The sequence below is a fragment of the Tachysurus vachellii genome, chromosome 4 (assembly GCF_030014155.1).
Source record: "Tachysurus vachellii isolate PV-2020 chromosome 4, HZAU_Pvac_v1, whole genome shotgun sequence".
Classification (NCBI taxonomy): domain Eukaryota; kingdom Metazoa; phylum Chordata; class Actinopteri; order Siluriformes; family Bagridae; genus Tachysurus; species Tachysurus vachellii.
Genome location: NC_083463.1, coordinates 14,953,728 through 14,970,472, shown reverse-complemented (window position 1 = coordinate 14,970,472; position 16,745 = coordinate 14,953,728). Strand labels below are relative to the sequence as shown.

Sequence of the window (16,745 nt, the reverse complement as noted above, 5' to 3'; positions counted from 1 at the left end):
TTTCAGAAATGCTTTTTTGATGAAGACATGTTTAAGTGGAATATATTTAGAAACAACGGCTCAGACAGTGAACAAAAGTACTCGTATTTATGAATGCAGTCTTTGTTTGCTGTTGTGACTGGATGTTGTGAAATGCCATCTATTCTTGCCTGTTCTGTCCCCAAATATACATGTTTGACATTTAAAAAAGAACATCCTACTTAAAAACTATATACAAAGTAAACTATATCTTTACCACAGGTTTCTTACAATTAGTTGGTGATGGATATTGGTTTCAGTTTCTGCATCTCATATATGTTTACAACTTGGCTAAGTTGTTACTTTACTGAACATCCCTTATACTACAAAATAAAAGGCATTAACAATTCAAGTACATTATATCTCTATTTACAACAACCCATGTGGGCAGACTTGGGAGTCACAGAATGCTTTGAGTGACAGTCAGGTTCTAGGGGGAGGGGCTACATGGGACCTCCTTTTCTGATAGAGAGACAGAGAAAGAGAGAGAGAGAGAGAGAGAGAGAGAGATAGATATAGAGAGAGAGATATATATAGAGCGAGCGAGAGCTCTACCTTCTCAATAACAACACCTCTGGCCGAGCAGTGCAGACAGAACAAACATCAATTTTGTTTAGTATTGCTCTACTGTGTGTAACTGGCCTAAGAGGGTGAAATATCATTAACATTACTGATTAAGATGTTGATATATATATATATATATATATATATATATATATATATATATATATATATAAATATATGTGTATATTTAAATACACATATATAGATAGTCATATATGTGTGTATGTGTGTATTCAAACAGACACACATCTACTGTATACTAATTTATACCGTAGGGTCCAAAACTTACTCCACTCTCCAAAAAAAAATCCACTTAATATGTATTATTTAACAATTTGGAGGTTCGTCATACAAATCTGAAATATTCAGTGTGCATGTCATTTGTTTCATTTTTTTAGGCATTGTGATGCCGTATTTTTCAATTAAAAGTTAACACATACAATTAACACAATATTTTTTTATCCAGCTGAACTTCATAATGGTCCTGTTGGAGAAATATAAGCAGGCAAATGTTAAAAAAATATTCACTTATGCTCGAACTAACACAAATAAAAATCAGTGTTTAGCAGTGGATTCTTTTAGACCCTACTGTATGTGGTACACAGCTGCTATTACTTTCCAATATATTTTTACACATCTAAGTGCTAGAAAAGTAAACTTTGTGACTTCATATGCCTTGTTGCCTTAGTAACCACAGCTCACTTCTGTAGTATTCTGAGGCTCATTCTGGAAATAAAAAAAAAACGAAAATAAAAAAACAACGTGAAACATTTCCCCTTCAATTTGGTCTTCATAAGGCTGGCTGAATTACACATCAGAGAGCCAACCCTGACCCTGACTATTGGTGGAGCTACATGCTGCCACCGTGTTTGTCGGCTGTGTTAGAGGAGGGGCTGCTGGGAAAGCTCTTGTCAGTGGGGGTGATGGCAGGGCTGCCCACTCCGGATGAGCCTGAGCTGCTGGAGCGCTGCTGCTGAGAGGGAACGGGGCGTGTGGGCCTTATAGCCGGAGGTCGCAGCTGGGCACCTGGCAGCCTGGCACACAGCGCTGGCTTGAACGTGCTCATCATCATGGTCTCAGCAGCACTAGAGGAGGAGCTGCTACCGCGTCTCAGAGCCGCCTCGGGGTCACGGATGGCGATGGTGTGCGAGGGGCTGGCTGGCTCTGAGCTTATAGGGTTTTTCAGTGGCTCCAATGTGTCCAGCACCACATCCGGGGCCTGTTTGGCTGTGTTCTGGCGTTCCAGCTCACGCAGCTCATGCAGAGCCGTGCTCATCGTCTTTTCTATGTCCTGCATAACACATAAAAAAGACATTAGTTCTCATAAAAACAGCATGTGCTATCCATGTGTATGTGTAGATCCATCAACTTATTTGTATGATTAACTTTTTGCTGCTATGTATAGCGTCTGTGGTGAAGTTGCTCTCTCATTCTACTGCGACATGAGCAGGACTATATTTAGAAGAGATGACATCAGATCCACCAACATACCAATCAGAATAAGCCATCTGCTATATCGCCTATTAACCCAACCACAGAAATTGAATGGACTTCTACCTGCTGTGTGCAGAGTTTTGGTCCTGAGTGTGAGCAAAACTGTATCTAGTTAGAATTTTTTTTCAAGTTCTTGTATATACTTTAGTAATATAGTTTAAACGTGAAATACACTATATGGCCAAATGTTTGGTGGACACTTCCATTCCACTGGGAAGAGTTTCCACTAGTTTTTGGTGTGTAGCTGTGTGGTTTTGTGTTCATTCAGCCAAAGGAGCAATAGTGAGTACTGATGTTGGGTGAGGAGGTTTGGGGTACAGTCAGTGTTTCAGTTCATCCAAAGGTGTTCAGTGGGGTTGAGGTCAGGACTTCCACTCGTATTGCACTTCGGACCTAGTATTGCGCGCAGGGGATTTGTGAAGGGAAACTATAAACTGTAATGCTACAGTATACAAAAACAGTCTAAACAATTACGCCCATTCAGATTTGTATCATCATCAGCTGTGACAGTTAGGTATCCATATTTTTGGCCAAATTGTGTACATGCGTCTTAGTAAAGTAGTTGTACTATAATTAAAATCATACCTCTTGTCAAAAAAGGCATGCTGTTTTTTAATCTAATTTCCATACTCGTACCATATTCAAGACTTGGTAGTGTTTTCTTCCCCTATAATAAAGTAAGCAGAAGTTATCGCCAAGCTTCACTGGATGACGCTAAACAGTTAAGAAGGTGCTAACTGCCCTGTGATACTTTTAGGCAATTAAACAGGGGGACAAGTAACCCTAGTTTTTCAATACTAAACTTCCTATAATTCTATACGTATATCACAATTGTTACCATTGCTGACGTTATCAATAAAGATGCATCATTTTGTAAAGGCAGAAAAAAGATTATTACTCCTTTTACTCATAATTAAAGTGTAGTTAGGAATTTATATTAGTGGAATATATAATTGTTAAATGTTAGTTTTGCTTATGGACAGTTTAGTATCCCATGGATTATTTAAACATTTCAGACAGGGTTATCAGTGGCTTTAAGCTTCTTTCTAGCAAGACGTTCATCACTTTCTGGAATACGGTCTGTAGTTGCAGAACAGATTTATAGCAGGGGTTTGAGCTTTGGCTTGGCTGAGTGCTAGGCTTAGCCATAATTTTATCTCAGGGTTCCATATGTCACTGCTGTACTTTATCTATGACATGTATACAGCACCTCAGCTTGGCCTCATATGCTATAAAACTCACTGCTCAGCTTCGCTCGTTCAAACCAATGAGCCTGGCTTATGACTTCACAAGCTGTATGAATGCTGGAATGATAAGAGGTGTTAAACCACACAAGTGCATGGTCACAGTCAAGATAACTGAGATAAGGCATACACAGGCACTCACTCAGACACTGACAAGGCAAACATTAAGGTATTTATAAACTATTAAAGGCAACTATTAAAGGAACATAACCCTTACTGGTAGAATTCCTTCATAATTATGGACAGAACTGATCATCTTTTAACTCATCTGACTATCAGAATTATCAGTAATCTAAGCATCGCTGAAAAAAATTAACTACACAAAAATGGCATCGCGTTTGGATTTAAAATAACACTTTTTTTTCTCATAAACTCTGCCCTTGTGTAGCCCATTTGTTTCACATTAGCTAAAGTGCAAACACTCACTGAGTTACTGAAAGATCATTAGCTGTGTCCTGCGCCTCGGTGCTCAGTATTAAACTGATGCTGAACCAGTGAGTCCGTAGCAGACTATTTCTGGTCACATGTGCATGTACAGAGGCCTCATAGACGCTCTTATGATAAATTATGCATACAGTACATAAGCTAAATAAAGGCCAAAGCAAAGCGCTTTAATCAACAGCGGGCCAAACAGGCATGACCTAGCATTTACCAACAGGTTAAATATTTTATAGGAATAATCTGTCTGCTTTTTCACATTTAAGCCTTTAGCTGTGGAAAATATATCAAAATCTCTGAAAGTTTCTGACCTCAGCTAAGGCCTCAGCCTCCAGGCTCTTATGGTCTCCCAAGCTGCTGTGGCGTGTGCCAGTGCTCGGTCTCAGTGGATGGCCCTCTCCATACACCTTTCTCTCAGGGTAGTTTATAGTGCCAGCACTGCCGAACGTGCCCAGGCGTCTCTTATCAGGACTTTCCACACGGTTCCTGCTGCTCAGCATGGCTTTGTGAGGGCTGCTGGGACATGCGGCTGCACGAGGCGGTGTGTCAGAACCACGTGGGGGACTGTGGCTCTCGGTAGCACTGCGGCGCCGTGGGATAGCCGCACCATCCGAACGCAAACGTACCCTTAAATCAACAACAACACATGCACAGTTAATTACACCCTGACAAATTTGTCATCCATCAGCATGTAAACAACAGCTTCATATTAACTGCAGCAACGGTTATATAACACACTACATGTTTGTATTTCTGTAAAATAATAATATAATCTACTATAATAATATCCCTTTTCACTATCAACAGTGTCAGCAATATGAGCAAACAGCAGGAAGTCAGCAAGTCTGTGTGCTATTGTGTCTCACCTGCCCATCACTGCACTGAAGTTATACTCCGGTGCTGTCTCACACGGTGAATGGAGGTCATTTTTGGATGAGGACTTGTCATCTAGTAGAGGCCCGCTGCTTGCCTCACTGTCTGCCTTCTGGCTTAGATTATCAGAAAAGGCGTCGTCCCTGAGACAGAAGGGCACAGGCAGAGCACGAGGTTTAGGATGACTCAGAGCACATACTGAGAGGAAGTCTGTTCAGAGTTTTGTTGTGATTCAATGAAACCACATCCTTTTTTTTACATATCCATTGTAAATGCGAACAAGTTCAGAAATTCATGCTCTTTCTATGTTCATTGCCTTCTGTGGGGAAAAAGTGCCTATGAAGAAAGGCTCTGTCTGGACTGACACCGTACAAGAACATCAAAAACACCTCAATTTTTTTTATTACTTTACCAAATCATCAGCACTTTATATTAGCATTTCAGTGCTAAAATGAATTCATTCTACTGTCTCTCAACCAAAAGCTTCCATCTATTTAGGGCCTATTATTTTTTTTTCTTTATCTGGTTTAAAATTCAGGCTTGATTGGTTCCATTCAACCATACAAAGCAAGTAACAAGACCATGAGAATGCAGTGATCGGCACACATCGGGGTTTCACATGGCTGGCCTTCAACTGCTGCTCAGTAACAGCGGAAATGGAAAAGGTTGCGAAAATTTTATTCGAGCAATTGCCGACATTACTGGCTGCCCTTCTGAGACAGAGAACTTTTAACCCACAGTACAAAAGGCAGTTGATTAGACACACGCTTTTCTATTAGTGCTGCAAAAAAATGATGTAATTATGACATGAATTTCTGACCAGTTCTGTAATGTATTTATCATCTTATATCTAATATATAAGTGTTTATTTAAAAAAGGGCAAAACTGTCTATTCAACTTGAATGACTTCTTATTTACATTCAATTCAATTCACTTTTAATTGTGAAGCAACTTTATAGAAACCTGGATGCAGCTCTAACAGATCTGCCAACCTTACTAACAAGAAAATCCTGGCAGGCAGAGAGCAATCCGAGCCTTTTAACACCAAAAGCCCTAGAGGGAAACTGGGACAGCTAAATGCAATACATGGGTGAAATAATCAGCAGTTCCTCCATATTTCCTACTAAACAGACCACATGTTTCCTACTGGCTCACAAGGCTTGTGAATTCAGACAATTGTTCATTTAAATGATGCTGGTGCAAAGAGAAAGTAAGCACCAGAAGCCAATGGGACATCTTTCATGTCCCACATCCTGTCCATTTCAGTGAGCGGCCTTTTCTACTGGGTGAATTTCTACTGAAGTGCTTTAACTGAAGAAAAAAGTATGTTTTTTTTCTATGGCTGTAGCAAGGGGTTAAAACATTTCCAAATAAACCGTTCATCGTGGCATCTCTACTTATTGATACCTAATGAGCAAACGAGAGTTGCAACGCTACATTGGGACGAAAGCTTATGAGGAACCAGATGCAAAATTTCCTAATTTCCTGATGTTTAAGGTCACTCATATATTTCAGCCTTGCTCATTAGGCCATGGATTCAGGGATTAGGGGTTATTTTGCACGCGTCTCACTCCACACACCGTCTTCGCCTTTTCGAAATAATATTGTTTATTAAAAAATTTTACATTTTTGTTTTAAAAATGTTCAAAACATAATAAACCATTTTAAGCAAATCATAACATAAACACACAATTTATTATTACAAATAAATGGTACAACACCATAAGAAGTCCAGATTTATGAAAGTTTTCCTGAAAATCACTTGATGAATTAAGCTTAAAATGCAGTTTTTAGTTTTATCTCCATGCTTCACAATGTCTCTTCAGCACTATTCTAAACTCTATAAATCTGTCCTGAGTGCTTTGGCTTTATGTACAGAGATTATTGAGGTGGTTTGTGATGTGTGTGTACTCACAGGTCCTGTACTACGATGTACTGATGAGGGATGAGACCGTCCACACCGTTATGTCTGCCTTCCCACCAGTCCTCTGACGCTCTGTGGTAGAGCAGCAGTGATGCGCCCTTCTTAAAGGAGAGCTCTCGAGGTGTGCGTCCTACGTAGTCGAATTTAGCGATTGCTTCTATCTGCTCTACCTCTGGAAAAGGGGGTATTATAACACACACACAATCTCAGAAAGATCCCAATGAAAGATTACAATGGAAAAAAAACCCTTATATATGAAGTCCATCCACCTGGGGATGCAATTTCATTTCCTGCTTAAAATAACCCTCAGATCTTTCAATCTCAGTTGCTCAAAATGCAAAGTGGAGAACAGGCTTCATCCAAACCCTAGCAAATTGCCTCCTCGCTCTGTCTGCATGTCATTATTCTAAATAGACAGCAGGCTGCCCTTCTATACCTCTTCAGCTCTGTGTCTCTGTCAGACATGGATGGAGAGCTGGGTCAGGTGCGGTTAAATACATGCACAAAATAAATAGTTTCCCAATGGGGAATATCCCCTTCAACCAGCAAAGCCAATCAGTTTCATTAAGGACTTCAGTCAGGGGTGAAATTACCTACAGACAGAGCATGGAGGGATAGAAATGTGGTGATCTCTGCTGCTTTATGCCCTGTGCATTTGAGCAAAAGGTAACACTCTGACAGTAATCTCTGTCTGTCAAGTGTGCTGGAAATCTGGGCTGTGATGTGATGTGTGGACCACAGCAGAGTGGCATGGTTTAAAATTCATATTATACATTATACTGCAGACTGAGTTCAAGGTCTCTCTAGTCACACACACATATACCACATACAGAGAGAGAGAGAGAGAGAGAGAGAGAGAGAGAGAGAATATCCCTGCTGGCAAGCTAAAGCCACTGCATGAACTGTATGAGATGTGAATTAGGAGGCTGGGCTGTGGAGAGAGCTTTTCTCCCTGTGCTGACTCTGCTCTGAGGTAGTGGATTAAATCAACAAAGAGATACACGTTCAAAATTGTACCATGAGCTGTTTAGGTCATGCACCACACTCATGTGTTTTAAACAAATGAACAGACTAAAAGGGAATACAGATCAAAGCGGTAGACTAGGGATACATCCATACTGATACTGGTGTCTGATACACTTTTCATTTATACTATACCAGGTGATATTACATGGATACAAACAGGGCCGGCCCTGGCCAATTTGCTGCCCTAGGCAAGATTTCACCTGGTGCCCCTGGAATCACAGACAATTGTGTTCCGATCATTTTGTTCATAAACTTACACAGAAACAAACTGCACAGCTTTGTCCTGTTTTTCTTTATTTTGAAAATATTTTGGAAACACACACAAACTATATAAAAAAAAAACTATATTACGGAGACCTTGCTTTCCTTGCCTTTCTTACAGCAATAAAATATATATAATAAATATATAATTAAAATACTTCTCAGGTAATAAAATATATATACTTATATATTAATAAAAAAAAAAATATATATATATATATATACATATACATATATATATATATATATATATACATATACATATATATATATTAATAAAAATAATAATTTGGGCGCACGGGAGCCCCTAGTGGTGGGCGGCGCCCTTAGCATTTGCCTATTCTGCCTATGCGCAGGGCCGGCCCTGGATACAAACCAAACAAACACACACAAAGATAAATGTCACTGCTTGATTGACACTACTGTAAGTAGTGACATCACTGCTTGACTGACACTAAGTAGTGACATCACTGCTTGATTGACACTAAGTAGTGACATCACTGCTTGATTGACACTAAGTAGTGACATCACTGCTTGATTGACACTAGGTAGTGACATCACTGCTTGATTAATACTAATTATCACTGAGGATAATTTAATAATCAGTCATTTTTGATTCTAAGACTGATTGAGAAATCATCCAATTCTGTATTATTATTGGTATCAATGAGCACTAAAAACAATACACTCATGCTCATGATATGCCTGAAAAATTGCAATTCATGAAGCGCTACCAGGAACTGTTTTCTAACCAGAGAGAGAGAGAGAGAGAGAGAGAGAGAGAGAGAGAGAGAGAGAGAGAGAGAGAGAGAGAGAGAGAGAGAGAGAGAGACACAGAGAGAGAGAGAGAGAGAGAGAGAGAGAGAGAGAGAGAGAGGGAACAGGAGCAGAGAGATAATAAGCAGAGCAATAAGAAGCAGATTAGGAGAGGGGAAAGAGAACCTGCAGTGAAAAAAGGCTGGATAAGGAATGTCCTTCTCTCCTCACTGTTCAGTGATTAAAATGCTGGAAAAAGCATTGCGCAAGAATCTTGCCAACAGATTAGCATTTGTGAAGAAGGAGTGTGTGAAGCAGACACAGAGATAGAGGGAGGTTAAGAGCATGAGAGAGATCAAGCCTGGTTCATCTAAGGCTCTTTCCAAAACAGCCATCAAGAGCAATTTAAGGTCTGGCTTGATATCATCTCACTTCCTGCCAGCCAATGAGACGTCTCGCTCGCTCTCTGCTGATGGAAGGGCGATCTTAACGGCTCACAGGCGAGTCAGTCAAAGCAGCACAGGCACAATAACAGCAACACAAAAACAATAGCAAAACAAAAGATAGACTGCATCCACAGTATACACCCATTTCATGCATAAATGATCTATATGCATATCCAGATTCTTCTGTTTTTCTTTTGACTTCCATGATGTGTGAATTTTGATTCTGACCAAGTTATATTCAAAAGCCCATGAGTATAATATAATATTAATACAATTCAAATCTTTTTTTTTAAATGTTCATATAATACATAATGCTAGTAAAGCCTGAGAACAACAAATAGTCTAGAGTCCAACTAAAGCTTTAATTATTTTATTTTACAGTAATGTTCTCAAGTGATCTGGATCCTAAGTGAAAAGGATATGGAGGTGTAGGTGTGAGACAGTGTTGTGTGGCATTGATGTTTTTTGAGCTTGTGTGTGTTAAAATAATTGTACACGTTCACAGTACAAGCCAAATGAATACTCAGGACAGGTTTTAGCTATCCGACCAGATGGAAAGATGAACAAACAAATGGAAGCTAAATAAATAATAAGTGTCTGGTGTACCGTCTTCACTGGTGTGTGGCTCGGTTCCGTTGTCCGTCTCATCAATGGTGCCTGGTTCACTGTGCGGGCTATCGCTACACACACACACACACACACACACACACACACACACACACACACACAGCTGTCAATATAAAGAAATTTGCACTATTAAATTATAGTTGATTTCTATTTTCAAAATATTTTCAACACTGACAGGCAAAAATCTGTATATCTTTAGGTTACACTTTCAGTAGTGCAAAATATTAAACAATATTTCAAACATTCCTGCACCACTACTATGAAAAGCAATGCAAATACACAAAAAAATTCTAAAAAATTCTGTAAATCTCCCAACATGCACCGCAGACTCCACATCAAAAAAAAAACGTACTTCCACGTGTTCCCAATCACACATCCTCACTCACTGACCCTTTATCTCTTTATGTCACATTCAGTCACTAGCTGGACGTGAAGTATTCAGGTGAAGCCTTTGATATCTGAGTTTGTTTGCCCAGCTTTTTGCCTTGTGATTCCTGTGTTTTGCCTTATCCTCTGAATACTGCTTTTGACCTTTAATATTACCTCACATTTTAGATCAGTTTGTCTTTCCCTCATTAAAACTGCTCCATCTGTATCCTCTCAGACTTGCATCACCTGACACCTACAGACTTCAGACAAATCAGATTTGGTTACTTGTCATTTGCAATGCAGACGTCAGTCTGAAGATCAGATTTATGAAATGAATTCAATTTGCCTTGCTGTCTGACGTACAGCACTGCTCACTGAGCACTTGCTCACTGGCACTATAAAAAGAGCTTGAGTTTCACCTTCACTACCATTAGGGTTTCATGTGTATTTTCCTAACACAAGCTAATAAATTCACCATTTCATTTGGAACATAAAATTCAGTAATGTACTACTGTAGGGTGTGTACCAGCAGCAGTAAAACCCAGATAGTATTGTTGAAAAAAACTGCTGAATTTGCTTTACTGGGCATGTGTGATTCCTGTTCCTCACATATCCCAACATTGGAGGTTGGTGTCAGAGCACAGAGTCAGACAAGATACAGCACCCATGGAGCAGTGAGGTTCAAGGGCCTTGCTCAATGGCAACTTGGTAGTGCTGGGACTTGAACCCCAATCCTCCAGTCAACAACCCGGATCCAAGCCACCGCTGCCCTCATGGTCAGCATAATGTTGTAAAGCGTGTTAAAGATCAACCTCATACTTGTGTACTGTATGTGGACTAATCTGTGGCACACAAAAACTGTTGAATACATTTTCTGTTTACATGACAGTTTTTAAGCCTTACATTTGTAAAATTCTCCAGTTACCTGTCACTTATTAGTCTAGATAGCTTGTTAAATGTGTTAATACACATTAAGTGGTATGCACAAATAAATGCACAAATATAGATTCACTGAATGAATCCATATAGTCTTCTAACAATAATTCTGATGTACTGTACATGTATTATCATTCTCAGTGGTACAAGGCAGGGACACCCATCTCACCCATCTTGGGGTACAAGGCAGGGACACCCATCTTGTGGCACCAGACAGGGACACCCATCTCACCCATCTTGTGGCACAAGGCAGGGACTCCCATCTCACCCATCTTGTGGCACAAGGCAGGGACACCCATCTCACCCATCTTGGGGTACAAGGCAGGGACACCCATCTCACCCATCTTGGGGTACAAAGCATGGACACCCATCTCACCCATCTTGGGGTACAAGGCAGGGACACTTGTCTCACCCATCTTGGGGTACAAGGCAGGGACACCCATCTCACCAATCTTGTGGCACAAGGCAGGAACACCTATCTCACCCATCTTGGGGTACAAGGCAGGAACACCCATCTCACCCATCTTGGGGCACAAGGCAGGGACAGCCATCTCACCCATCTTGGGGTACAAGGCAGGGACCCCCATCTCACCCATCTTGTGGCACAAGGCAGGGACACCCATCTCACCCATCTTGGGGTACAAAGCATGGACACCCATCTCACCCATCTTGGGGTACAAGGCAGGGACACTTGTCTCACCCATCTTGGGGTACAAGGCAGGGACACCCATCTCACCAATCTTGTGGCACAAGGCAGGAACACCCATCTCACCCATCTTGGGGTACAAGGCAGGGACACCCATCTCACCCATCTTGGGGCACAAGGCAGGGACAGCCATCTCACCCATCTTGGGGTACAAGGCAGGGACACCCATCTCACCCATCTTGTGGCACAAGGCAGGGACACCCATCTCACCCATCTTGGGGTACAAGGCAGGGACACCCATCTCACCCATCTTGGGGTACAAAGCATGGACACCCATCTCACCCATCTTGTGGCACAAGGCAGGGACACTTGTCTCACCCATCTTGGGGTACAAGGCAGGGACATCCATCTTGGGGTACAAAGCATGGAAACCCATCTCACCCATCTTGTGGCACAAGGCAGGGACACTTGTCTCACCCATCTTGGGGTACAAGGCAGGGACACCCATCTCACCCATCTTGTGGCACAAGGCAGGGACTCCCATCTCACCCATCTTGGGGTACAAGGCAGGGAAACCCATCTCACCCATCTTGGGGTACAAAGCATGGACAGGCCAATCCATCTTAGGGAACAACTGCACACTCACACACTACAGACAAGTTTAGAGATGCCAATCAGCCTACAATGAATGTCTATGGACTGGGGGAGGAAACTAGAGTGTCCAGAGGAAACCTTTAAAACACACGGAGAGCATGCAAACTACACACACACACACACACACTCACACACACTCACACACACTCACACACACAAAAGGACTCAAATGCCCATTCCGAGAGGTGCAAAGCTAACTAAGCATCCATGCCCTGGCAAATTAAAACTTTTAACAACAAATATAACCTAATATAAACTAGTATGAAACATAATCTGGTTGTCCAGCATTTATCATTACACATTAAACTTAGACATCCTCAGCAACCATGCTAAATCACTTATAGTCCAGTTCTTACCAGTACTCCTCTCCTCCAGTCATGCACTTCTCATATACAGGGCCCTCAAGTTCCCTGTGGCTTGGGAAGATGACCTCACTGTGCATGATGATGGTCTTGATGACTTCGTTTACGTGGGCCTGACAGGCCACAGGGTCCTGGCCGTCCGGGATGGGCATCAGAGTGGGTCCGAAGCAGATGGCCAAGTTGTAGGGATCCATCATATTCTCATCACTGTACTGCGACAGACTGGTGGTGGGGTGAGAGAACAGATACACGCAGATAAATAAGTCTATAAATAGGTTTCCGATCATACAGGGGATCTGGAAAGCTCTAGTAGTAACAAGGTATAACCTTGGAATAAGGTTTGAAGCGTCAGCTAAACTGAATGTTGGGAAATTTTACTGGCAGGTAATGCATGGGAAATGATGACTAAAAATTGTATCATCTTATCTATAATTGTGTGTATTTATTTAAGTATATTTGAGTCTATTGAAAAGTGACACTTGAGCTATCTTGGCATAATTCAACTAGAATCTTTTTATTTAAAGGAATGCAAAGAAATGAAGGGAAGGTATTTAAAGGGATATGCCTACGTTTTATAATAACAAATCTCTATCTACTGCACCTGCATATGTCCAACTTCCATAGAGAAAAATGTCAACCTGCTTTTTTAAAGGCTGGTTGTCAATAAGTGTTTATAATAAAACAATTGTTTGTACAAAAGCTTCCCTGAAATCATTGGTGAAAGTAAACTATCAAGATAATTCTACCGTGTTCGGATGCCGCCCTGGTTTCTCCGCTTCGGCTGTGCTTTTTACTTTCAGTCTCTCCTTTTACACACACGACATCAACACTGATCAACTACTACTTCTTATGTCTTAATGTTTCTATTCATCTTATTTGTAACTTCTAAAATTTAGTCTATTTACATGCGCGTTCAAAGGAGGCGTGACCGAGTTTTTATTTAAATTTTATGGTGTGTTACTGTGTCCGTGGCAAGCTGGAGCTCTAGATAAGAAGTGACTAGTGTTTCAAGTGGAAGATTTCCTAAACAACGCTGCTCAAAGTAAACATGGATTTGTTTCAGTTTCTGTCACATAGACACCGCGACACTAGAGATTTCATAAGTACCTACAAAAGAAAACTGTCTATCTGGATGCTTGTGAACTGAACCATTTATCCTTTTGACCTGCACAGATGTTTATGATTTACAAAGCTGTCCTCCTAACATCGTCTGTCATGTTCTTATTACGTCGGCTGTGCTAGTACATTTCCTGTGACGGACAAGCTAATAGCACACACTTAGCCTCAATATCCAGGTGATAATTTTGACTGGATTTATTGCACCACTCTGAAGAAATTGCAAGCTCACTCACTCTGCAGGTACGAAAAACGTATCGACGTATCGTTCCATTTTCTGCCATTCGAGGTGTCTACCACCAATTGGATTCATTTAACTCAATTCCACAGTGACATTATTCTGCATCCAGACACCTTTGAAACTAAACACTATTAAAAATGTTGAGCTGAAAATGCTGCGGGCTCAGACACAGTGAAAAAAGAACAGAAATGAAGAAGCTGTCCAGATAAAACTTCAGGATGCGAAACTGAATTTTCCGTTCTGCAGGGGAAAGGGTGCAGCAGAAGCATTAATAATAGTATAATAAAACAAGACAGCTGTAGTACAGCAGAGAGCAATGGCTTTTCGCTGGCATAAATAAATTCTAAAGTACTGTAGACAGTCAGACGCAGCAATGAATAGGACATAAACAGTAGATGCTGTTCAATAACTCATAAGAATATAATGAATGCCTGTGTGTCTGACTGCAGTTATTCATACACCTGCTGACTGACTATGCAGCCCAGTCGTGGAAATACACCACAACCACAGAGACGTGTGGAACTCATCACAGGCTCACTGTCCTACTGAAATGATACAGTACAGTCATTTCCAAAAAAGTGAAACCCGCAGACTTACTGATTGAGGAACGCAAACAGGTATCTCATGACGATGATAATGGTGCGTGGAAGAGTGACTATGAGCTGCTGAAGGTGATGGACTCTTTCAGCAGATGACTCGAGCTCTGCAACAAACACACAGGTTAATCTTTTCCAGACATCACATCTGCCTTACTGGATCACTTCATCGACTGCTGCCTGGTTACTCTAAGCCATAAGGATTTGTTGGCGCAGTCCATTCCTTTTCATCCTACAGGTAAATTAGCAATAATTTGAACACTGCACGAAGGCGAGCAGATGTGCGGCACACAGGAGAACTCACTAATGGTGGAGATGAAGTCCAGGAAGCGTTCCTTCGGGAAGAGTGGGTTCTCCAATCCTCTGAAGTACAACTTCAGAACCCCTGCCACTGAGTTTATATCATGATCATTCTGATCATCAATAAGTGGGTCTTCACCTAAAAGAGGAAAACACTCATACAGTAATTCATGGTGCTATACAGGGGCGGTTCTAGGATTTCATCTTTAGGGGGTTTTAGCCCTCAGTGAGAATATAAAACAAGAAGAGTTTTATATTATATATTATATGTATAACATAGAAAACCAACATAGCATAACATATAACATAAACTATAACATAGTATAACATATGTATGACTACATAGTAAGACAAAAGTTATGGTATTATTTAAAATGGCAAAAGTGGACCCCAAAATTTTATGCATGATGTAATGATTCCAGTCTTGAATCAAATCAGTTTATGTATGTGTGCATTCTCTACGAACAGTGTGTCCAATGAATGCAGTCATTAATAAAAAATATATTCACAAGACAAAGACCAAATCAATAAATGTTATTTTTATTTAGTATTGAATGGATTGTTTGCATTAATATTTTGTTTGTGCTACAACTCTGCTAATAAGAATAGTGACATTTCACTGCTTTTGATTGCCGTCTTTGCGGCTTTCCGCCCATTAACGTTATAGATAAATGCCTCCAACTCTGACTACGCGTGCACGCTGCGTGTGCCTGTGCTTCTCCGTTCTAATAAAGCAGACAGCTGATGACGCACTTTTGAAAGACTACAACGCACGCGCGTAAAAGTAAAGTAAAAAAATTCACTCTTGGATGAAACTGATAAATAATTTTCTTTCCCATCGACGACACGTCCTGCATTTTGACGTAATTTTATTTTTTTATTTTTGAAAGAAAAAATTATACTTATAGTTTTAGGGTGGCTGAGATCACAGACAGGGGGCTTGAGCCACCCTAAAAAAGGTCTAGAACCGCCCCTGATGCTATACTAATATAGAATTTCCTGTTGTTTACCCATTTATGTTGCCATAATACAACGATCAGCCAAATTATTAAAACCACCTTGTGTCAGTCCCCCTTGTGTTGCCAAGACAGCTCTTATCTGTAAAGACCTGGAGTTCACAAGCCCTCTGAAGGTGTGCTGTGCTGTTATAAGCAAGACGTTAGCTGCAGATCCTTTAAGTCCTTTAGGTTGCAACATGGTGCCTCAATGGATTACACTTATTTTGTTCAGCACCTCCAACAGATGTTTGATCAGATTGAGAATTGGGGAATTTGTGGGCCACATCAACACCTTAAGCTCTTCACCATGTTCCTGTGGTAGGGCACTTTATCCTGCTGAAAGAGATCACTTGTTCTACAACAGTCTTTAAGTAAGCGGTATATGTCAAAGTAACATCTACATGAATGCCAGGAGCCAAAGATTCCCAGGAGAACATTTGCCACAGGATCGCGCTGCCTTCGCCATCTTCCCTTCTTTGCGAAGTGCATCCTGGTGTCAATACTTCCCCAGATAAGCGCCATACATGTTTTTTCTCGCTTCCAACACTTCAGTTTCTGGATGTGACTGCTCACTGCTGCCTAATATCTCCCAACCCTCGACAATGTTATTCTCTTCATCTGTCAGTAGTTTTAATGTTATGGCTGATCAGAATGTAACCATAAATGCTATGGGTTTAAAATAATGTATGTGGTTTAGGAGAAAAACAGAGCCATGATTGAAAATCTATTTAGTTAGATAATAACAGGAATTTTTAAAGAAAACTAGGAGGATTTAGAAATGTCTCGGTTGGAGAGGTGTTATGATAAAGACAATACATTTTCAATGCAAAAGTTTTTCTTACACAGGTTATAGATT

At 40.7% G+C, this 16,745-nt stretch overlaps 1 protein-coding gene across 2 annotated transcripts in view; it reads right to left on the bottom strand.

The window, feature by feature from the left end:
- Positions 1-735: 735 nt before the first annotated feature.
- The window catches only part of srgap3 (SLIT-ROBO Rho GTPase activating protein 3), a 109,081-nt gene continuing 93,071 nt past the window's right edge, over positions 736-16,745 (bottom strand). Inside the window, exons 15-22 of one of the 2 annotated variants that reach the window (XM_060867967.1) lie at positions 14,896-15,030; positions 14,593-14,698; positions 12,633-12,860; positions 9,651-9,724; positions 6,547-6,727; positions 4,625-4,774; positions 4,070-4,385; positions 736-1,873 (exon numbers count right to left, since the gene is read on the bottom strand). In XM_060867967.1, coding sequence (XP_060723950.1) covers positions 1,433-1,873; positions 4,070-4,385; positions 4,625-4,774; positions 6,547-6,727; positions 9,651-9,724; positions 12,633-12,860; positions 14,593-14,698; positions 14,896-15,030 — 1,631 coding nt within the window. In that variant the 3' untranslated portion in view covers positions 736-1,432. The remainder of the gene's footprint in view (positions 1,874-4,069; positions 4,386-4,624; positions 4,775-6,546; positions 6,728-9,650; positions 9,725-12,632; positions 12,861-14,592; positions 14,699-14,895; positions 15,031-16,745) is intronic. The other variant, XM_060867966.1, reaches the window with a different exon arrangement.